Raw genomic sequence first — 23996 nt, 5'->3', positions numbered from 1 at the left:
CTTCACAGAAAAGCTGACAGTTTTACATTCTTGGTAAATTAAGTAGTTATCTGGGCCCCAATTCCACTTCAGGTAATGCCATGGATAATCTTTGCTATCACTATGCTCTTATATGAGCACATTCAGAATATTGCAATAATGTGTTTTATGTTGGCTGAATTCTTTAAGTACTTATATTCATGCAATATCATTCGGTGGTAATTGAAATACGTAATCTACGTTGATTTTTTTGTTTTCTAAACTTCTTCTAGATAAAAGCAGCAATATGGATCTTGAAAAGACGTTTTAAAGTATATGTTACATAAAAGGAAGCATATGTAATTATATTAATAAAAATTACTGTTGTAGTTTATTTTTAGTACACCAACAGAAACATTGACTAGCTAGTCATGAAACACTAACTTACTTAAATAGTTCTTAAAAGATTTCCTCTTTTCTCTAAGTAAAAATAATTGAGAAAAATACCTTGAGAGAGCAGTTTCCACATTTACTTTCACAGTAAACAGACTTAATGGAGTCTTCTACATGTGAGAAAGTTAGGAAGGAATAAGGCAAACCAAGATGATATACAAGGCGGCCACATCTGAAAAAAATAACAAAGTCATTACAATATTTTCTGTATCATGATCCTACTCATGCACCATCTGGGATAGGTACTGTAGGTTCAATGGTCTTATAACTAAGACCCTTTCATAACTTCAGTAAATTTCCTTGAACGGGGTCTCAAACAACCTCCCTGGCACTGTATACCAGGTCAGGTCATGACAAGACTATAGTGAGTCTGATTTTGAAATGTGAAATAGATATGTCACAACAAATAATGTCAAAACTATGCAATCTAGTTATTGTGACTTGGTCAAATACAATTTTGTAATTGACTTGTAAATTCTATCAATGCTCAAACCACTGACATCATAAATTGGGCTCTGCAAATCACACGATCCTTTCATAACTGCTAAAGCAGCACAAATTCCACACAATAAGAAATCACAGCATAACAAAAAGATCCTCAAGTCTTGGCCAGTAGCCCACTGATTTAAAAAAATATCTGATGCAACAAAAATTTCAGTACAGTGAAAGAAATGGAAATACAACGCCTGGCATTTTCAGAAATAGTGGAGTTGAAATGTCCTTCTTACCCCTATTTTACCCTGTATATGCAATTTTATATGACTATCAAAGGGTTACACTTTGCAACAGAATAAGAAGTTTGCAATCCTAAAAGAATGACATGTAATATTAAACATATTTAGAGTAAGACCAAGTAGGTCTTAGGCCTTGGCAGAGTCTGGCTTACCATTCCTGAAGAGCCAAAAAAAACAGCACCAACTAGAAACGTTGGTGATGTCAAATTTATTTATTTATTTATGTATTTTTTGTTTGCATTGGGTCTTTGTTGCTGAGCGCGGGCTTTCTCTAGTTGGGACCAGTGGGGGCTACTCTTCCTTGTGGTGCTCAGGCTTCTCGTTGCGGTGGCTTCTCTTGTTGCAGAGCACAGGCTCTAGGCACGCAGGCTCAGTAGTTGTGGGTCGTGGGCTCTAGAGCGCAGGCTCAGTAGTTGTGGCACACGGGCTTAGTTGCTCCGCGGCACGTGGGATCTTCCCGGACCAGGGCTCGAACCCATGTCCCCTGCACTGGCAGGCGGATTCTTAACCACTGCACCACCAAGGAAGTCCCAGTGATATCAAATAATGTATGCGTTGAGGTTCCTTGAAAATACAAACGTTTTACTCATTCATGGAATCAAAAGCAGATTCATGCCGATTATACCTAAATAATTAACATATTTTATAGTTCAGAAATGCAGGCATGTAAACTTAAAATTTAGTAATTAGATTAGAGATAAGCAAGTGGCCTGCAAAGTATGGTTATTCATCTGCAAAATTTTTAAGTTAGAATTGTATGTGAGGTACAAATTGATTCTTTTTTTAATTTAATCAGAATGCTAATTTACAGGGGAAAAAAGTATAGTCAATTTTCTTTATTTCCCTACTGGAGTGGTGAATTCCCTTGTGTGAAAAGAAGTCATTTCAAAAATACTAAAACCAAACATTTGAACGGGCTCACTTTGAAACTGAGTATTTGGTAATAAAAGCAGATGTGTTATTTTAAATTACTTATTAAATTAAATATAAAGCAGGTATCTTTTAATTTGGGGGGTGGGTGTGTATGCATATATGTATACATGTGTGTACACACCTGTCATATATGAGGAAGTCATCTTTATTTCCATTTAAGAGAGTCCAGACATCTGTTTGGTTTTCTTCTTGTTGGTAAACAGGAATATGTTCTGAAACCTTATTTTTAAGATGCACATAGTTTAATCGAGAAGAGATTCCTTGATGATTAACAACAACATAAGAGATGTTCGAATATCCTTCTTTCTCCAGTTTTACTCGCAGGTCTTCCAATCTAAAATATTTGGAAAAAATACAAAAAAAGGAATAATTTCATTTAATTTTATTTTAGTGACTTCTCCCTTTTTCCTCACTCTATTTTCCTAAATGAAACTCTTGTTATTTTTTACTTAACTCATACCTCTTTTTTGCATTGTTTTAAAAGACTAAAACTTTTGTTTTTCTAATTATTTATTGAGCACTTATGCTCAGTTAAAACAATAAGCTAAGCGCTTGCACAAACATCAGCTCATTTAGTCCGCAAATTAATCCTGTGAAGTGTATATTTTTAAGCCATCTCGCAGTTACAGAGAATTGTACCCAATAAATATTTGGCAAATAACCCAACAAATATATATTTATAAATTTGTTAAATGACTCAAGACCTTTGGTGGCAAGTCTAGTGTTCATTCTACTCTAGCAAAGCTCTCGTCTCTGCTTCCTATATTGAAACAACTAATCCATTTCCAACAGTACAATTTAGAACATTTTCATTACACAAGTAGTACATATTTAGTAGGGTACTATAAAATACAGGTACACAAAAAGAAGAAGAAGCTTCCATAGCCCCAGGAAAACAACTGTAAACACCCTCCTAGTCTTCTTTCCTCTAACATGTTCTAGGCAAACTTGTATAGTTTTTCAAAAATGCAATTTAATAAAAATATCTTTTCTATTTTTATTTTATTTTATGTATGTATGTATTTAATAGCTATCCCCTTAAGAAATGCTAGACCACAGAAAGACTACCTTACCTAGATGCCTGCAGTATGCACAGGTATCAGCTGGCTTGAAGAAGAGCAACCACCGTCACTGAACCATAGGAGTTCAGCATGGGGTCTTGATCCTTTATGCTCCAGGCTGGAGGTTGCTTACAAAAGGAGCTCTGCCCCTGGCTCTCTGTTCCTCCCGTGGGGAGGAGACAAAGAGCCAGGGCCAGCCCCAGGCCTCTCCACATTGCTGGGGCTGTCCTGTAAAAGAGAAAACCTTTCTGTCATCTTCACAGTCATAACAAGGAATTTCTATAAACCCAGCAGGTACAATTCTACTTTGTACAAATATCTAGCCAGTGGATTCTGTCTCCATGTTGTTGGACTCACTACGTTGGGCCTCTTAGCCCCAAATCTCCCTGTAAAGGAGAAAAGATCAGCCAGAGTCAGGGAAGCTGTCAAAGTACCTCTTAACCATCTGGCTTAGCAAGATACTTTAGTAAGCATGCAGTGGAGATCTGCCTGAACAGGCAGCCAAGTACTTCTCTAGTAGAAGATATATGTCTAGGAGAAAATACATGTCTAAGGAAATTTTGAGAATGTGGCCTCTACAACCAAGTAACATTCTGCAAACATGATTTGATTTTTATTTGAGACACACCAAGTTCTGCCTGCTTCTCTCTATCCTCTACCAATCTAAGAAAGGAAAGGGTAGGTAGGGGATTCTCCACAGAAATGAAAAGACAGCACGGAAAGAGAACCCAGGAAAAAAGAAGGTGGCAGTGAGGGCAGTCTACCAACGTGAAGAGATTCAGATGTTACTGCCTACCAAAATGTTGCTATCACATCCAAGACAAACACCAACCAATGAAAAACCACCAGACCAGGAAGAAGTACTGCAAATCACTGGCCCCTGTACCATTTAAGATTCACTGGAATCTACACTCGATTAGTCTACTTCTTGGCTACCACTACATTCAGGAAGTTCCTGTGACTAGATAGCACATTCTTGGGTAAAAAAGATGACCCCTCTGAGTAGGAAATACTCAGACAAGAAATGTACAAGTATTAAATACATGACAAGAAATATTCCCAAAACAAGGGCTAGCGCTCTCTGCAGAGAGGTACAAATAAAACACGTGATCTGTAGACAGGTGGTGGAAAAAAGAGCATATTCAGCAGAGATAAGCAGAGAAAGAAAAATCCATACATTTATGCAAACATGATTTAATTTTTATTCAAGACACACTAAGTGAATCAGATAAAGTAATCAGGCTCATTTTGATATAAAAGTCTGAGGGGCTTCCCTGGTGGCGCAGTGGTTGAGAGTCCGCCTGCCGAAGCATGGGACGCGGGTTCGTGCCCCGGTCTGGGAGGATCCCACATGCCGCGGAGCGGCTGGGCCCGTGAGCCATGGCCGCTGACCCTGCACGTCCGGAGCCTGTGCCCCGCAACGGGAGACGCCACAACAGTGAAAGGCCCACGTACCGCAAAAAAAAAAAAGTCTGAGGGAGAGAGATCAGGACAAAATTCCAGAACTAGGAAGTTGGCACATTTTCAGGCACTGATCTGGGATTAAAAAAGTAAAAGTACTTGGGCAGGGGGGAGGGTGGGCAGCTAATGATAAGTTCCCTAGAGTGAGCCCAGGGTTAAGAGGGGAGTAGAAAGGCTAAAATCAGATTGATTTGGGCTCTAATGCACTGGTAGCTATAGAGAGAACTTTTAAAAACCTGCTTATCTTTCACATTATTTGACACCACAAAATTCCTAGCTATATAGAATATCTTGATAAGAGCCTAACTAAAGGAAGAGAAATAAAGGGGGGGGCTGTTAAGAGAGGATAAATTAAATAATTTATTCAGGCCATCCCAACTACTCTAATATCTTTAAAATTCCAATACTTAAAAAAAGGAGAGGATATATCTGGACTAAATCTAGGGAATTTCTTTAGGATAGTACTTATACTGATGCTACAATTATCCTTCTTATAGCTACCATTTATCGAGCATTTATACAACTATTTGCAGGTAGCACAAAGCACTTTTTTAATATCATGTCATTTAATCCTTACAACTATGTGACCATTATCTCCTTTTGCAGTTGAGAAAACTATGGCTAAGTGACAGCTTAGGCATCTTGCCCAAGTCCACACAGGTACTAAGTCACAGGGAAACTGGGTTCAAACTGGTTCTACTAATTCCAACACATGATCTCTTAGCTACTGCAATATATTGACCGTTTTTAGCTGGGTCACCTTTAGTAACTATAGTAGCCAGGATCTGGGTTTTTTTAATGCCCTAAGATGACAAAGAAAACATCAAAATTATTCAAGCTATTTTGTTTCTTACTAGAATGGCTAGATCTTCCCTACTTTCTAGAATATAAATTCAGTAGTTATAGACCCCAGCATAAACTCAGCGCCTGGCGCCCTTACTTTGCATACCATTCCAACTGGCTGGAGAGTGAATACAAATGAAAAGGTTATCTCACCCATTGCTCTCATTTACTTTTTTGATGAAAAAATAACAGAAGCCATTGGCAGAGTGCATTACAGAGTTCACACTTTCAGATTTTCCTCTGTTACTATAATCAACAGGCTGTTCAACTTTGTTTCCTTAAAATCACTTTTTACATAATAAACTTTTGATTAATTACAGCTGTCAGACAACTATATAAAATAATGCAGATAAATAACAAAACTAGATTTACTGGAAGCTGATGCAATAACCGTTAAAATGTAGTTATGAATTTCACTAATCTCACCACTTTCAATCACAAAACCTAGATTCACTGGCCACATACAGAGCTACATTTGTTTAAAATTTCCCATCAAAAGGCAAAACACGCAGAAACTTCTTCCACCCTCTTCCCCTAACCTTCAGACCCGCATCTGAGGGTCCCCCCTCATTCTCCTGAAAGCACCCATCACCACGTAAACTGCGAAGCATTGCGTTTAATCGCAGACCACCCGATTCTGACATGGGTTTTAACTCTTTCAAGGATGATCATTTCCGCACAGTGGACCAAACCTGCTCTCCCTTCTTTTTTTTATTTTTTTTAACCTTGAAACTGCTCACAATATCCCTGGCCATTTCTACAGCACTGTAGAAAGGCCATATCTCAGTCTCTGCTCTTCAAACCCACAGGCTGTTTTGCCCCTAGAGCTCTCACTCTGCATTTCGGTAGGAAATATTTAAGCTTGAACATATAATGTTGCCTCTGTAACATCACAACTTTTTTCAGAGGAAAAGAATTCAATTTCTCCAGCCTCCTCTGCCCGCATCTTCATCCTCAGCTGTGCAGAAAGCAGGGCAAAAATCAGCAAGAATTGTTAGTGTCCCCACTGCACTCGGCGTTTAGACTCTTTTGTTCTTCCTTTTGTATTACTTTTCTTTACCCATCTCTTTTCTTCAAATCTATTCTAAGGACAGAAACATTTTATCAAGACTCAAAAATCAAATCATTTGCCAAACTGTCAAGGAATCAAGTTTGGAAAAACACGAAGTTTCTACTTACACAAGCCCTTCCGACTAGCTTGCTGCTTCCTTTCTCTCGCTCAGCTGGGGCAGCTCCACAAAGCCACAGCCAGAAACTCGGATATTTATAGTCCCTGTTGTCTACCTCGCCTCTCAGCTATAGTCCAAAGTTCAATGCCCACTCAGGCTGTGACCTGGCTAGCAGAGACAACCTCTGACTGATTATTACAACCGACTTTTAAAAAGTAGCAAGTGCTGGCATGCACAAAATGGGGGCGGGGGGGGGGGGAGTTTTTGCAATTACTGATTTATTCCCTATCCTTTTTAGTCACCCCAGTAGCTAGGATTTAATGGTACAGTCGGGGGCGGGAGGAAGGGCTAAGGGTAAGAAGGCCTGCAAGTTATGCTCTTTTCCAAACTATAATAGGGAAAAACATTTGCTGAGCCAGCGAGGTAAGCTGTCTTTTTAAAAAAAGAAAAAAAATTTTTTTTCTTTTACTTTGTAGCGGTCAGGTGCTAGCCTAACCCAAACTGTGTGAACTTGGTTAGAAAAGTCACCTGGTGTTTCAAATCTTTCCTGCTGTTACAGACCTACTTAGATTATTTTGCAGTGGTTAAAACCTGAATCTCTGTGGGATCTCACAGGACTTCTGCTCTTTTCTTTTTCATTTAAGGAAAGGAATAAGGAAAGAGACCTCTTATCTGAGAGATGCCAGGCCTCATTTTTCTCATCACAGAAGTCCCACTCCCAGGAAGACCTAGGCATCCCACAGAAGCTTTTAACAATCTATTGTAAATTCTTTACAAATTTAAGTACCATACAAATAAGTTAGCTGTGATAGTAGCTGAACATGGAAAAGGATATGGAAATTTCAAAATGTACAAATAAAATGGAAAATTCCTACCCTTTCAGAAAGGGATACATTCTCTCCACTAACTGCTACAAATGAGCACACGCATGATAGGCAAGGCAAGCAGCAATTTCAAATGACAGCAGCCCTGGATAGTGATGGTTTTCAAGTAAGCCTCGCTTTCACTACCGATGCATTTTGTCCAAACAAACCCCTGTTGATTGCTGTGGGCTGAGTACTGCTGTACAAGGTGCAGAAAGTACAAAGAGGCTCTGATGTTATCTTTCCTGTAAAGAAATTATCCAAGTAGAAAGTTGGACTTCCCTGGTGGTCCAGTGGTTAAGATTCCACGCTCCCAATGCAGGGGACATGGGTTCATCCCTGGTTGGGGAACTAAGATTCTACATGCCGCGTGGCGCTGACAAAAAAAAAAAAGAATCCTTCCACACTTGGCTCCATAAAGTGGGTTGGTTCTAAATTCCTCTGCCACTTAAAGCACTATTGAATAAAGCAGCAACTTTCTTTAAAAAAAAAAAAAGGAAAAGCTTGACATTTGAAAGCCAAATTCTATTTACTCACACCAAGCAGTAGGTATTAACCTTTTGGGGTCCCAGATCTCTTTGAGAATCTAGTGAAATGCTTAGTTTTTCTGCAGGAAAAGAAAAATGCATATATACATACTTGTTTTTTAAAAGAACCGTGTCAAAAAATTTTGTATGAAGCAGATAATCCCCCTATAGTTCATTTTCTTCACAAATGTAAATAGTCATGTTGGGTCTGTCTGCAGCAGGAAACTGAGTATTTCACCATCACCACCTTCCTTTACATGTGGCTTAGCAGCTGCCTCCTGTGCCAGAGAATTCGCTGCAAATGTGCAGCTAGCTCCAAAGCAAAGCGCCTGGGAGTGTTTGTGTCTAGGCCAGTTTATAGCTAAAACCCCCAGATGGCAAAAAGAGATGATGGGGAGCTTGCACTGTTTGAAGGGAATCCATGGGTTTCTTTTAATTGAAGTATAGTGGATTTCACAACATTGTGTTAGTTTCAGATATACAGCAAAATGATTCAGATATATATTTTTTAGATTATTTTCCATTATAGGTTATTACAAGGTATTGAATACAGTTCCCAATTTTTAAAAAAATTTTACCTATTTATTTTTTGTCTGCATTGGGTCTTCGTTGCTGCACGCGAGCTTTCTCTAGCTGCGGTGAGCGGGGGCTACTCTTCGTTGCGGTACACGGGCTCTAGGCGCACGGCCTTCAGTAGTTGCAGCATGCGGGCTCAACAGTTGCAGCGAGTGGGCTCAGTAGTTGTGGCGCATTGGCTTAGTTACTCCCCGGCATGTGGGATCTTCCCGGACAAGGGATCAAACTGGTGTCTCCTGCACTGGCAGGCAGATTCTTCACTGCGCCACCAGGGAGTCCTACAGTTCCCAGTGTTACACAGTAAATCCTTGTTGTTTATCTACTTATGTACAGTTGTTTGTATCTGTTAATCCCATACTCCTAATTTATCCCTCCTCTTCTTTACCCTTTGGTAAACATGTTTGTTTTCTATGTCTGTGAGTCTGTTTCTGTTTTGTATGTAGATTCATTTGTATAATTTTTTATATTCCACATATAAGTGATATCCTATAATATTTGTCTTTCTCTGTCTGACTTACTTCACTTGGTATGACAAATGGCAGTATTTCATTCTTTTTTATAGCCAAGTAATATTCCATTGTAAATATATACCACATCTTCTTAAACCAATCATCTGTTGATGGACACTTAGGTTGCTTCCATGTCTTGGCTATTATAAATAGTGCTGCTATGAACATTGGGGTGTGTGTATATTTTCAAATTAGTTACATTTTCAATATTTTCAAATTTGCCTTTTCTGGATATATGCCCAGGAGTGGGATTGCTGGATCATATGGTAATTCTATTTTTAGTTTTTTAAGAAACCTCCATACTGTTTTCCATAGTGGCTGCACCAATCTACATTCCCACCAACAGTGGAGGAGGGTTTGAAGGGAATCCATTCTTAACAGCCTCTTCTGTGCTGGGCAATCTGGGTCTAGTCAGCATACTTAAGAAAGCAGAGTTTTCAAACAAACCTTTATTGACTAGTAAATCAAATCACCTTAAATTGAACAAGATCAAACATTTATTAGGTGATTATGCTAGGCACAATGCTGAGTTCCCTGTTCTTAAGGACCTCAAAATCTAATAGAAGAGACAGACATGTAAGCAGTGAAAACACATTGCAAAGTGAGACAATGTCTAGGATGGCTGTAAGCACAAGGTTCTGTAGAAACCCTGGATATGAAAAGAGGAGCGTTTTAACCCAGCCTGGAGATAGGGCCAGCAGGATAGGTTAGCACAAGTTCAACAGGCACTTTACCTTAGGTTTCACACTCTTACCTCCAAAGCCCCCAGCAAAGCTGATCATAGCGCTGTCTAGAAAAATACTGTTTCAATTTTTATGAATGATTAAAATCTCCTGATAGGTTGTTCCAGGCACCACCATACAATGAACCTTAAGATTACTGACTGTAGGGGCCTTCCCTGGTGGCACAGTGGTTGAGAGTCCGCCTGCCGATGCAGGGGACACGGGTTCGTGCCCCGGTCCGGGAAGATCCCACATGCCCCGGAGCAGCTGGGCTCGTGAGCCATGGCCACTGGGCCTGCGCGTCGGAGCCTGTACTCCGCAACGGGAGAGGCCGCAAAGTGAGAGGCCCGCATACCGCAAAAAAAAAAAAAAAAAAAAAAAAGATTACTGACTGTATCCTATCAAATTGAACTTTATCCTAATGATCTCATCTCCCACAGCTTCCAGCCCTGGAGTAAAGAATCTTTCTTCGTACTGTCTCATTCTTCCACATCCTTATCATTTTTCCCCAGAAGGTTTATGCATCTATTTAATCCCTGTTTTTAATAAGCATTCTCAGGTTCTTAGGGGTCTTGGTGACTTCCATGGAGAATAGGGCCCTAAGAACCTGTGAGTTCATTATATACTTAAAAGAGAAAAAGACTATGAACTGTGATTTTAGAAATCAGTTTATTAGCTACAGCAGGTGATGATATGACATTGATCCATTAACATCTGTAAAACATTGATGTCTCAAATTATTAAAAAGCGTCATTACCATATGAAGGGCCTATATAAAATATTAACCCCCTTAACTTGGTTGTTAGGTGGTGTTTTACATACAAAGGGAAATGAAGACTTTTCCAATATTTTGGGAAATGGACCCTTTGATCTAAATTATTCTTCCTCCACTTTCATGTACAAGAAGGTGCCCTAGACCTCACCTTATACATTGTACCCAGTATAAGATTGTTGGAGCATCCATGTTTAAAGGTAAGCCGTTGAATATGCAAGGGGTACCCAGGAAAAAAATAAGATGCTTTCAAAGTAAGCAGGCAAACTAAGAACAATGGCCAGAGGAAGGCATGGACCAGCAGTTTGGATTAGGTAAGGAGTAATGTGAGCCTTTGAGATTCATATGAAGTATGCTTTGCGGGGAGCTCTTCTTCAAGCTCTCAAGTTGACAGATCTGAGAACTGTTTGACGTATCAAACATGAATGCAATTAAGGGAGTAACTACATAGAGTGGCAAATTTCATGCAGGACTGAGCACATTCAGAGAGTAACAGACATCAGAAGAATTGTTCTTTGAATTAGGATGCTATTAATTTTTTTTTTAATTTAAAAAAAAACTTGTCTAAACCAGAGCCAGCACCTGCAGCTCCTCACAGGACAGAGAATTGGCACCAACATACAAGAAGCAAGGGGGCATCACATAGCCTCCAGATGACATGTAAGGGAGGAAAAATAATTTCCCTCTGCCCTTCTAGGTTCTTGGCTGGGACACCCCCTGTAGTACAAGATAGAGCAACAAGAGAAAAACAAACAGAGGTTTAATAACATGTGTACCTCCTGTATACATGGGAGATACTCAGAAAAACTGAGTAACTCCCAGAAACGGCTCAAGTCACCACCTTAAATACCACCTCCAGCTAAAGGCAAAAGAAGGTGTTGGGAGCTAGTTATGGGAGGCTACTGGGGAAAGCACAGTAAACGAGGGTAAGGTTATTACACAGATTTAGGTCATTGTCTTCTCCATTGATAAGTTTCTAGATTCGGTTATCCTCCCCCTCCTGTTACAGAGAGGGAGATACCCTTACAGAAGTTTTCCCTTATAAATGTAAATATCCCTTACAAAAGAATACCTTCTCCTCAGTTTTCAGAGCTTCTCCTGTGTCTGCAGTTTCTCCAAAATACAGCCCAAAGTAATTCTTATTGCCAATGCAGCTCAAGTGATTATTCATTTCTTCACATATCGTAGACATGGAAAACATAGGTCAGTCTGATGAATTCCTTCTCAACACTAATAACGCCTTAGACTAGCTGCTAAAAACCTTTTACGCCCATTTTCCTTAAAACTTAGAGAGCTTTCTGTCGTGCGTGTACCATGCTATCCATTTTGCAAAGAGGCCAGTTTTGTATAGTTGAAACATTTCAACTATACAAAAAGATAATTAATAAAACATTTCAACTCTACAAAAACTGAAATATCTCAGTTAGATGGATATTTCAAGACAATCTACGTTAATTTTCTGGTGGTCTGAATTTGCCACTTCACTTTACATAATACCAAAAAGTCTTCCAGGACTTGTGTTGATGATTTCTCAAATATTAAGAGTTTTATCAGAGAATCTTAAAGCAAATATTTTGAATTTTCTGAAAGAATAGTCAAGTAAGTGTAATAATTTCAGACCAGGTAGTTTTGTATAATGTTCATTAAAAATAATTCAACTGGGGCTTCCCTGGTGGCGCAGTGGTTTAGAGTCCGCCCGTGCCCCGGTCCGGGAGGATCCCACATGCCGTGGAGCGGCTGGGCCCGTGAGCCGTGGCCGCTGAGCCTGCGAATCCGGAGCCTGTGCTCCGCAACGGGAGAGGCCACAACAGTGAGAGGCCCGCGTACCGAAAAAAAAAAAAAAAAAAAAAATTTAATTGACCATATTTTTATATGTATCTTTGTGAATGACACATAATTTCTGCTTGAAGTAAAATTGCTAGTGAAAGGGAATGCATATTTCAAATTTTGAATGCTATTACCAAACTGCCCTTCCAAGTATACCAAATCATACTCCCACCCAAAAGTACATGGCAGTACTTATTTGCACTGTCAAATTATTGTTTGAGTTTATTTCATTATTTGTAAGTTTATTGATTGTGTTACTTCGCTAGGGCTGCCATCACAAAGTACCACACATTGGGCAGCTTAAATAACAGAAATTTATTTCCTCACAGTTCTGGAGGCTAGAAGTCCAAGATCAAGGTGTCAGCAGGGCTGGTTTCATTTGAAGCCTCTCTCCTTGGCTTGTAGATGGCCATTTTCTCTCTGTGTCTTCATATGGTCTTCCTCTATGTGTGCCTCTTTCCTAATCTCCACTTCTCATGAGGACACCAGTCATATCGCACTAGAACCATCCATATGACCTCATTTGACCTTAACTACCTCTTTCAAGGCCCCATCTCCAAATACAGTCACATTCTGAGGTACTGGGGTTAGGACGTCAATATACGAATTTGGGAGAAGACAATTCAGCCCCTAGCGTTGACCATTTGTACTCTCTTATCTGTGAAATGCCAGTTCATGCCATTTGTCTATTTTACTATTAATCTTTTTAAATTTATTACAAACATTATTTGTATATTAAGGAACGTATTCCTGCTCTATGTTTTTCTTTGCTGTTTTATGTATCAACATACATGAATGCATCTTTTAAATTCTGGTTTATTAGCAATATAAGCCTAAGTGCAGAAGGGATTTTACTTTTCTCACATCCTTAAATCACCACCTAGGAGCATGACACCTCAGCTTCCCTTGGCATTTTCAGACTAGGTTTTGCTACAACTTATTTTCAATGTAATGCTGATAGCATGGGACCATCCTAGCTGTTAAAGGCCAACACTCATATTTAGCGCTAAATTCTCCTTTATTGCCCCATTATTAACCCTCTAGTGCTGGTACAAACAGTCATGTCATTCTAAAAAAATTATTTTATAAAGCAGTTGTCTTTGTAGACAGGTAAATAATCATCTATATGGTTTAGTTTGAAGGGCACAAAAATCACTTCCTCTGTGCCTTAAGTCCTCCCAATAAAATCTTCCTTGTCTCCAGAAAGGCCTGGGATAAAGCAAATGGTTATCAGAGAGGGAAGGGGGCCATTCCCAGTTACTCAGTGCTGCAGCAAGGTCGGCGCCGAAGGAAATGAGGCCCGGAGGGTCAGATGATGAAACTTAGGACTGAGAACTGTGGAGAATATACATAGCCACGCTGTCATCATCACACATCATCTACCATGTACTTATGGGGTGACGTTTTTCCCTGATGAGACATATGGTCTCTGGGCCTGTGGGAATCATCATGTGATGAAGTGAAGAAACTGGGTAGAGAATGTTCCTTCTGGAGGACAGAGAGCAAACAGGAGACGTACCCACTCCTAGTTCTCCCTGGAAACTGGGACTTTATCACCCTCTGTTCCAGCTTTCTGATCTGCATAACAGTATCTATGGTTCTTTACCGCATTCTAGGAGCCTAGAATCACAAACTGTCAGAGAAGGGAGAGATCACCCCTCTCAAAGATAAACAGGTAAGCAGAGGCCCACCTGACTTCTCTACATGGAGAAGGAAAGTGAGGAAGACAGAAGCAGAACAAGGTGGGAAAAGGGACGTGTTAGCTCCTTGAAAAACTATTGGCAATTCACCGAGAATTCATAATTACAGCTGGTGATACGCTCACTTTCCCTTTTGAAATGAAACACGGGTTGTATAAATGAGGCATGTTTCAGTTCTAAGGTCTTTCATGTTTATGTAACTCAAATATATACTCAACAAAGCAGCCAATAGTAGGACACACACTTTCCTCGATTTGAGGATTAATGGAAAAATGGCAAAATATTTGTTCTTTTTGAAACATGACTCCATAATAACTTTTAAAGTAAGTTTTGATCTTTTAGTGCATAGCTTAATCCTGAATGCATACTTGTGCAGGGTTATTTAACCATGAAAGCACATAGTCTAATCTTTTCAAGAAGCATAAAAAGGTGTGAGTGTGCGTATATGCCTGTGTGTGCACGCGTCTGTGTGTGCAGGCCCACATGCCCTGGAACCCTGGACACTGGAGTGTGACTCCAGAGTGACAGTAAACAGAAGGCGAGCACGTGAAAGAAGACTGGGAACATAGAATTAACAGTGGTTCTCCTTTAGTGTAAGGGTGTTTTAGTTCTTCTTTGTGCTTATGTGCTTTTTTCTAAGAAGTCTATAGTAATGATGGCTAAGAAGTCTATAGTAGTGGTGGCTAAAAAGTCTACTGTAATGATGGCTAAGAAGTCTACAATAACAGAATGGCTATCATTTACTGTGTGCCTGTCACTGTCCTAAGTCTTTTCAAGGTAATAGCTCATGTAATCCTCTCAACAGCCTATTACCCTTGCTTTATAGTTGAGAAAACTGAAGCAAATGGAGGTTAAGTAACTCTCCCCAGATTCAGATCTGGAAAAGCAGAGGAGCTGGGATTCAAACTCAACAGTTCCAGTGTTCAAGAGCTTAACTGCTACAATAAACATGAATTTACTTTTCTTCATAAATGTGTATGGATGTATATATGTGTATACATATACGTGTTTTTGCTAGGCACATACATGCGGAGGCTTGGTACATTTAAACAAATGCATAGCACCTGTAGCTGAATTCCATGCTCTTGTTTGCTGGAGAATAGTCATCATAACTATTTTCCAAAATACTTTAACTGCTAGGTTTTTCAATTGGAGGAAGAAGAATCTGGTACCAGGCAGAAGGCGGCTCTGCAATCCCTCCTACAGTTTGGTTGCCACCTGACTCAGGACAGAAGCGCTCTCAGATTACTACGTGGAGTCTAAAAATCAGATTAGTTTCAGAGGAGCATATGCTGTACAGTGATAGAAATGCAGATTTGAAACCCTCAAACTCCATCCTCACACTCCATACAAGGAACACTTCTGAAACCTCTCTCCTCAGCAGTCTTCCAGCCTCTTCGCAAACATTTCTAGAATGAAGAGCTCACCCCTCCGAGAGCTCGCCCCTCCATGTTCTCTCATGGAGCCTCCCACATTGTAAGTGAAGTCTCCCCACATGAACCTGAACTCTCGCGGTACAAGCTCTGCACTCAGGAACTGCACAGAAAAGTACATAGTCTAAAGCTGATGAGGTTACCATTTTGCCCAGCTCCCTCCTTCTGAATTCTACCTTTCTCTTTGGGTTCCCACTCCAGTTACCCGGGAGATAACACAGGTGAAGCTAATATCTGAAAGTAATACGTTTCAATGGAAAACACTTCCCTCTACCGTGCTCTGCTGCTGTAATAGTCTGGGGTCATCACAGCCTCTTGAATGTTGTGTTTAACTAGAGGGGCTGAAAGCTAGTGCTGAGTAACGTGCCAACAATGTTGCAAAGGTGCAGGAATGGACAAATACTGCCATAAAATGAATCAGGCCTTAGGTATGTAATATACCAGGGTTCCAGTTCTTCAACCCTCTGACCCCAAACCATCAGACCCAGACCCTGGCCTCCAGCTCCTGTATCTTTAAGACCATGAGGCATCTGAACCTTCAGAACATGGCTGGACCTAACCTTGGCTGCCGCTTCTCAGCGTGTTCCAGCTTCAACCTTGGATTTGCCACAAACCGTGGGTTCTGGCTCTGCTCACATTTGGCATCTCCCAATGTACTGACCCTGGTCATATTCACTGACCTGGATTTTGCCTTCTGGACAAGGTTTTCACTTCTTGCCAACACTTGCCTATTTATGTCATCATTATTTCAATCTCAGGACTGACGAGGCTCATGACCCTGAAGGCTTAACCAGGCAGACGGAATGAAGCCAAACCACTTCTCTCACCTTATTTGCCACCACTCCTGGGTGCGGCTCCCCATCCAGCTCTACAGCTTCACCCGGTCCTCCCCACTTTGTCAACACCGTCCCCCTGCCCCACAGGCCCTTTCCCTCTACTCCCCAGTTCAAATCCTAGCACGGGGTTAAAAATTCAGGCTCTGGGGCTTCCCTGGTGGCGCAAGTGGTTGGGAGTCTGCCTGCTGATGCAGGGGACACGGGTTCCTGCCCCGGTCCGGGAAGATCCCACATGCCGCGGAGCGGCTGGGCCCGTGAGCCATGGCCGCTGAGCCTGCGCATCCGGAGCCTGCGCTCCGCAACAGGAGAGGCCACAACAGTGAGGCCCACGTACCGCAAAAAAAAAAAAAAAAATTCAGGCTCTGGAATCAGACTGCCTGGGTTTGGGTCCAGTTTCTCTACTTATTAACTAGGGGGCCTTGGGCAACTGTGACTTAACTCTCAATACTTAGGGTTTTTCCATGTGTAAAATGAGAATTGTAGCAGCACCAGCTATGGGGGTACCACTACCTGCCGATCCGACATCCAGGTCCTTCCTCCTCCTTCAGGTCTGTCGTTAGGCTGCTCTGTGCTCAGACTGACAGACAGAAACCAAAGAAAGCCTCCATTTCTCAGCCAATCCTGCCACTGGGGTGTCTGTATGACACAGTTCTAACCAATGAGATGGAGGGGAAGTCTGAAGTCGGCTGGGGATCCCTAGGGAAGTTTTTCTTTCCATTTATTAGCATTCATTGTTTTCTTTATCTTTCTGCTGGGATGCCAATGAACAGCCTGCAGTGCATCGGCCCTTTTGTACCCTGGGGATAACGACACCCAGAGCCCGGAGTAAGAAGCTAGAAGGAGCTGGAAACCTGATGATTTCTCGAGCACCCACATCAGCCCAGACTGCCTGCTCCTGGACTTCTTATATGTGAGGAAAAATAAGTCTCCACCTGATTACGCCACTATGGCCAGTTTTCTGTTGCCTAACAACTTTGTAAAAAGAACTTATGACACATAGCCTTCTGTCTGTCTTATCAAATGACACAATATCTTAACAAGCTACCCTCACCTCAGGAACTGGACTATGGATGCCCTAAGGCTGGGAGAGAAAATGCACTGTCCACAGTGACCTTCATGTCTTGCCTCTTCTTCACGTGCCTAGGCTGGCCCGCATGACCCCCTCCATCCTGGGATTGATGCAGGAATTGGCAGACCAGGAAATCCTTCCCTCCTTAGATCCTTCACAGCACTATTTTGACACCTTCCGCTCTTGGTGTTAAAACCATATTCTGCCTCTACTCCAGCTATTTGTTTATTTTTTGGTCACCCTTCCAGATTATGAACTCCTAAGGGCCAAAAGTGTGTCTTACTCAGTTTGTATCCTCTGCAGCCACCATCCCAATACCTGGCACATAAAAGTTCCTCAGTAAGTATCTACTACGTTTCATTAAGCTAAATTGCTTTGAAACTGACCAGTAAAAAGGACCAGAAATAATTAGTCAGACACCTGGTTTCCTGTCACTTGTTGGTTGGGTGCAATTTGCTTTCTTTATAGCTCTGCTCACAAAACAAATAAGATTTGTTTCCCTCTACTATCCAGAAATGGCATTTTTTTTTGTAAAGTATGTCAAAAATTCCAGGGAATCCCAAGAAGGGAAGACACCATGTTTGTAGTATCTTGGTCACTGTCCTTACAATGTGTTTTTTGTTCATTCAACAAACGGTTATTGAGCATCCAAGTGCTGACATTGTTCCTATGTACTGGATATACAAGCAAGCAAAAAAGATAAAAGCAGAAGAAAACCCCTTCCTACCCTTATAGAGCTTATAGTCGGATGGCAGAACAAATGTCAAGTGCTCAGTAGCAGACAGTAGGAAACAGGGAAAGGAGCTGGTCCGTAGGGTTGGCGAAGGCTTCCCTGAGGAGGTAGCAACTGAGCTGCAGTCCAAATGAGGCACAGGAGTGGGGCAGAGACAGCTGGAGGAAGACAGAAGAGCAGTGCAAAGACCGTCAATGGGAGGGAGCACGGCTGACGGAAGGAACTGAGTCTGGATAGCCGGAGCGGAGGGTAAGTGATGAAACAGGAGACGTGCACGGGGGCCAGGCCATGCCAGGCTGTGTAGACCTGTGGGAGTTTGTGTGTAACATGATCGGATTTGGATTTTCAAAAATCACTTTAGTGCACAGTGATTGGAAGGCAGCAAGAGGGGCAGTGTGCAGCCTAGACAGTGCAGAAAAGCTTCTCCAAAGGCCAATGTCTGCCTTTTCAACGATCAGCCCTCTTCTTGCAGGAGCCCAAGGGCTCAACAAGGACCTGGGACAGGCCACTGATCCACTTGGCCAGAAAAGTTTGAAAGTGGAAGATGGGTCAAACTCAACTGAAAATGTTGTAAGGTTGTTACCAGACTCACAGCTACCCTCCTAGCTTTCAAGGGAGACTTAAAACTCACGCCTTGCCGTCTTGGTGACCATAATTACTTACTATGTGTGGTTTGTCGTCTTGAGAAAAGGGAGAGTTGTTTTTCCTAAAGTAATGCAATTTAGGGTCACTATGAAAAGTAAAGAAGTGACTGATAAAAGGAGTCAAGAGTCTTAGCAAGATTCTGTGTTTGTGTCAGGGAAAGATATTTAAATTAAGGAATTTGTGAGTTGGCGTGACAGCCTGGGGGAAAACAGATACATAACTGACTTTCTGGCAGGTTCTCAGCAGGATCCTATCTTTCTGGGTTTCCACTGGCAGAGCCCAGACACAGCCCCTCAGGCCCGAGGCCAGGTAATCATGTGTTTTGATAAAAGTGAACAGAGTATTCCTTGGAGCTGAAGAGTTCAGTCAAAATCTTACTTGCATTTACTCCAAGAAAAGCCTGGAGTTTTCTTTTTTTTCATCTTAGTCCAAGGGCGAGGTTTTCCAGAAAGTCTGAGAAGAAATTTATGCCTAGCAGTTAGAGGCCTATAGGGAAAGAAAACAATACGTTCCTTTTTTTCTGAAGAAAAGTCCAGCAAACAGCCTTGCAATCAATTTCTCTGGCATTCCTAAGCCCTTGGAGGATGCACATTGGCCATTTTGTACCTACACACAAAATATCATTTAGTCCAATACTGATACCACAAGAGCTGAGTCTATATACAATGGTAAACGTTGCTTAGCAAAAAAACTGGCTGTATTCCTTCATTTACTTATATGTTTCTAAATAGCTGAGCATCAATTAAGTAGCCACACACTGCCACATATTGGGGTTTGCAGTGGTATGTCCAGCATCTCTGATTTCACTAGGGTGCCACCAGGGCAAATGTCTCATGAGTTCTGAGATCTGAGTCCCCACGAGTGAAGGCCTTGTTGTGAGCAATCAGGTTAGAATTCCCATCCTGCAAACTCCTGCAAAATATGTGTTGTGGGTCACAACAATGTGAATATACTTAACAATACTGAACTGTACATTTAAACGTGGTTAAAATGGTAAATTTTATATTATATCCAGACAAAACTATAACTCAAAAAGATACATGCGCCCCTATATTCACAGCAGCATTATTTACAATAGCCAAGACATGGGAACAACCTAAATATCCACTGACAGATGAGTGGATAAAGAAGTGGTGCATATATACAATGGAATATTACTCAGCCACAAAAAAGAACAAAATAATGCCATTTGCAGCAACATGGATGGACCTAAAGATGATCATACTAAGTGAAGGAAGTCAGACAGAGAAGGACAAATACCCTATGATATCACTTAAATGTGGAACCTAAAATATGACACAAATGAACTTATCTATGAAACAGAAACACACTCAGATGTAGAGAACAGACTTGTGGTTGCCAAAGGCAGGGGGGTTGGAGTGGGAGTTTAGGGTTAGCAGATGTAAGATTTTATATACAGAACGGATAAACAACAAGGTCCTACTGTATAGCACATAGGGAACTATATTCAATATTCTGTGATAAACCATAATGGAAAAAATATAAAAAGGATATATATATACACACACACCTATATATCTGAAAATATGTGTGTGGATATATATATACACATATATATATCTGAATATGTGTGTGTATATATATATATGTGAATCACTTTGCTGTACAGCAGAAAATTAACACAACATTGTAAATCAACTATACTTCAATAAATTTAAAAAATAAACTTAAATATATACAAAAAATAAATAAATAACTGTCCAGTTACCCATCACCCCATCTTATTTTAATCCATGGGACAGCTCATACTCTGGATTTTTCTAGGTATTTATTTATGTGTTTGTTTATTATCTGTCTCCCCACTAAAATCAGGGATCATGGCCGTCTTATTTACTTCTGCAGCCTCAGTACCTAGGAAAGTGGCTGGCACATAGCAAACACTCAATAACAATTTGTTCATTAATATTACTAAATTGCATCATTATACAAGGCAACATAGCAAATACATTAAAAACACATATTCTGAGTCCAAACCAATGTTTGGGTTCCATCCCTTCCACATTGCTATTGGCAAAATGACAATTTAACCTCTGTCTGTTTCTACACCCTGAAAATGGGAATAGTAACTAACTACTTCACAAGATTGACATGAGAATTAGATAATGTCTTACCTTTACATGTGTATAATATGTGTTAGCTATTAATATTACAGAAAATTAAAAAGCACAAATGACATATAGCCTAACTATAGCCCCTCCAAATTTACTTCTATTGTTTGCCTAAAGGCTTGCACTCACATATTGTTGTAATTCATATGCACATAAGAAAATTAAGTTTATTGAGAACTTACTATGTACCAGTTACCATTTTAAGCACTTTATATCTGACTTATTTAACCTCTATTGATCATATGAGAAAGTTACTATTACTATCCCATTTTACAGGTGAGAAAAATTGAAGCCTAGAGGGTTTGAGTAATTTGCCCAAAGTTATACAACTAGAAAGTTGGCTCAAACTTGAAAGTTGTGCTCTGTAGACTCTGTTCTTAACCATTAGTAGCATGGGTCTCTCCATATTTTGATTAACTTTTTCAAAAACTTAACATTATAAACAGCAAGGTCCTACTCTATAGCACAGAGAACTATATATGTGTGTGTGTGTGTGTGTGTGTGTGTGTGTGTGTGTGTGTGTATAACTGAATCACTTTGCTGTACAGAAGAAATTAACACGTAAATCAACTATAGTTTAATAAAATAAAATTTAAAAATAAAAAACATTAGTTCATGCCACTAGTTTCATGTATCAAAAAAGTCAACATGATTGTCATCTTTTAAAAATAGATTATCTAATTGTGATGATGGAAAGCAGTTTTTTTAAACTGTTGGTGGATATAAATTATTTTAGTTGATCTTAAAAAAAATACTGTAAGCTCACTATTATTAGCTTCACTTTATATAGGGACTCCAAGGCAGAAGTTTCAATGATTCTCCTAACATCACACAGCAAGTTTAAGAGCCAAGTCTTCAACGTCCAGTTCTAGTACTTTTGGTCCTTTTGTAAGAGCTGCTAACTATCTACATTAATGGAATATTACATGTTTAATATGGCAGACCCTGTTCAGTTTTGAATTAACAACTGGTGGTCGGAATTTGATATTTGGAGCATAAGTATTTCTTACCCCGACTCTAAAAATCCTCTCAACCTAAATCAAGATCATGCAATGGCATTCTACAAAATCAAAGCTTTCTCCTTTTGGTTTCTGGATGGACTTTAAAAGTTTGGTCAGTTTGAAACCATAATGGCCTTCATAGTGACATGGTGGGAGAAATCCTACAAGGGTAATGGATCAACAAGAAACCCAGAATTATAGTTTGGCCTATAATTCTGTAAAGAGTAAAGAAAGCGAAAAATCCAGGCCAATCACTCAAGATAAAGCCCAGTCAATGCCACGAAAATGAAAGAGGAGCAGGAGCAAATGTCTGGATCTTTCTGAGGCCTTTTTAAATTAAAGGAACAGTCATTCATTCAGACTTCGCATTTATAAACCTAGCCCGGAGCTGGGTCCCCCAGAAGCCTGTTTTATGGGGTTAAAACTCACTGCCTAGAGGGAAAAGTACCAAGTGCAGCAAGTAAAAATGCCTGTTGAGAGTGGAACTGGGACAGGCAGCTGCTAAGCAGGCCCCAATGATCCCTTCCTCCTGGATCTCATGGCCTTGTGTAATTTACCTTCCCTTGAGTGCTGGTGGGACAGGGATAAAATATGGCAAAAGTGATGGGATGTTACTTCCAATGTTAGGTTACAAAAAGACTCTGGTTTCCATCTTTCTTCCCTCTCTCACTGGCTCACTAGCTCTGAGGGAAGCCAGCTGATATGCTGCGAGCTTTCCTATGGAAAAGTCCATGTAGCAAGAAACTGGGGGAGACCCTCAGTGCAATGGCCAGCAAAGAAATGAATCCTGCCAACAAGTGCATGAGCCAGCTTGGGACCAGATCCTCCCCCTGTTGAACTTTCAGATGAGGCTGCAGCCCCAGCTGTCACTTTGACTGCAACCTTGAGAGAGACCTTGAGGGAGAGGTATTCACATAAACTGTTCCCAGATTCCTAACTCCAGAAACTGAGAAAAAATAAATGTTTGTTATATTAAGTGACCAAGTTTTGGGGTCATTTGTTATATAGCAATATATTTCTAATACAGAAACTTTGCCAAAAGCAAAGGCCCCATTATCTGAGGCTCACTCATTTATTCGTTCTCTTAGTACCTATTTATTGAGCATTACTAAGATAAAGTCATATTAGGGACAAGAAGAGTTCCTTGTCTTCAAGGAGCTACGTTCTAGACAAGTCTACAAATATCTATTGAAGGTCCAGTCCAGGAAGGCATTCCCAAAGAAATGAATTCCCAAAGAGGTTCTTGACCAGACCTTGCTGGATAGACAGTACTCAACTGGCAGGCAGAGATGGCGATAGGAAAAGCCAGAGAGTGAAGTGGATGGTGGCAGGTAGGAAGCAGGTCGAGACCTCTGAGAGTGTACAAGCTAGTGGAAAAGGCATGAGGAAAAGCCACAGGGGAAAAAGAACAAGGTTCATTCAGAGTTTCCTTTCTGGCCAGTCACCACCAGCATCAGGGACTCTGGAGAAAGAGCCCATCCTCTGCCTGGTCCTAATACTGTATACACAATTTGTTGATCTTGTCAAAGATGGGGGCAGGGAGTGGAATTTCTTCCCTTCAGTTTGTACCATCTCTGAGGTCATTGCTATACTGTTCCATTGTTCCTAAGCTTGAATGAACCATTCATCACTGCAAATGACTAGGGGAAAACAAAATGCACAAAAGGCATTTTCAGATACAGCAGCCTGAGAATTTATGTCTCATCACTTGGAGGTTAGAAATGTAGCTAAAATGATGCATATGTCTCATGAAATGTGGAAGAGAGAAATTTCAGAGTCACAAGTTCAGACCACTAATAAAGATGATTTAATGATGATTGTTGTAGGAGTTTGAATTCCTATTGTATGACAATTGCACATCTGTATTATAATCATTAGACCTTTCTTTGGCTCTTTTTGGAGTCTTTGGGAAAGTCTTATAAGGTTTACTCTAAAAATATTATTTCACAAATGAAGTATTTGAGTAAAAGACACAGGATACCCTCAAACTTCGGCTAATGTTGTTTTCATCACTGGTGTTCATTTAATTTCTTGAGTTATTT

At 40.5% G+C, this 23996-nt stretch overlaps 1 protein-coding gene across 1 annotated transcript in view; it reads right to left on the bottom strand.

Moving 5' to 3' along the window:
* SELENOP (selenoprotein P) overlaps positions 1-23996 on the bottom strand; it is a 40264-nt gene that overhangs the window by 2653 nt on the left and 13615 nt on the right. The window contains 3 exon segments of the mRNA XM_082836091.1: positions 466-583; positions 2200-2412; positions 3152-3367. Of these exon segments, the coding sequence (XP_082692217.1) occupies positions 466-583; positions 2200-2412; positions 3152-3367 (547 nt within the window).

This window comes from Leucopleurus acutus (genome assembly GCF_964270905.1).
Source record: "Leucopleurus acutus genome assembly, chromosome: 3".
NCBI classification, from domain to species: Eukaryota; Metazoa; Chordata; class Mammalia; order Artiodactyla; family Delphinidae; genus Leucopleurus; species Leucopleurus acutus.
The sequence above is the reverse complement of the archived record's forward strand: the minus strand, read 5'-3'. Positions and strand labels throughout refer to the sequence as shown.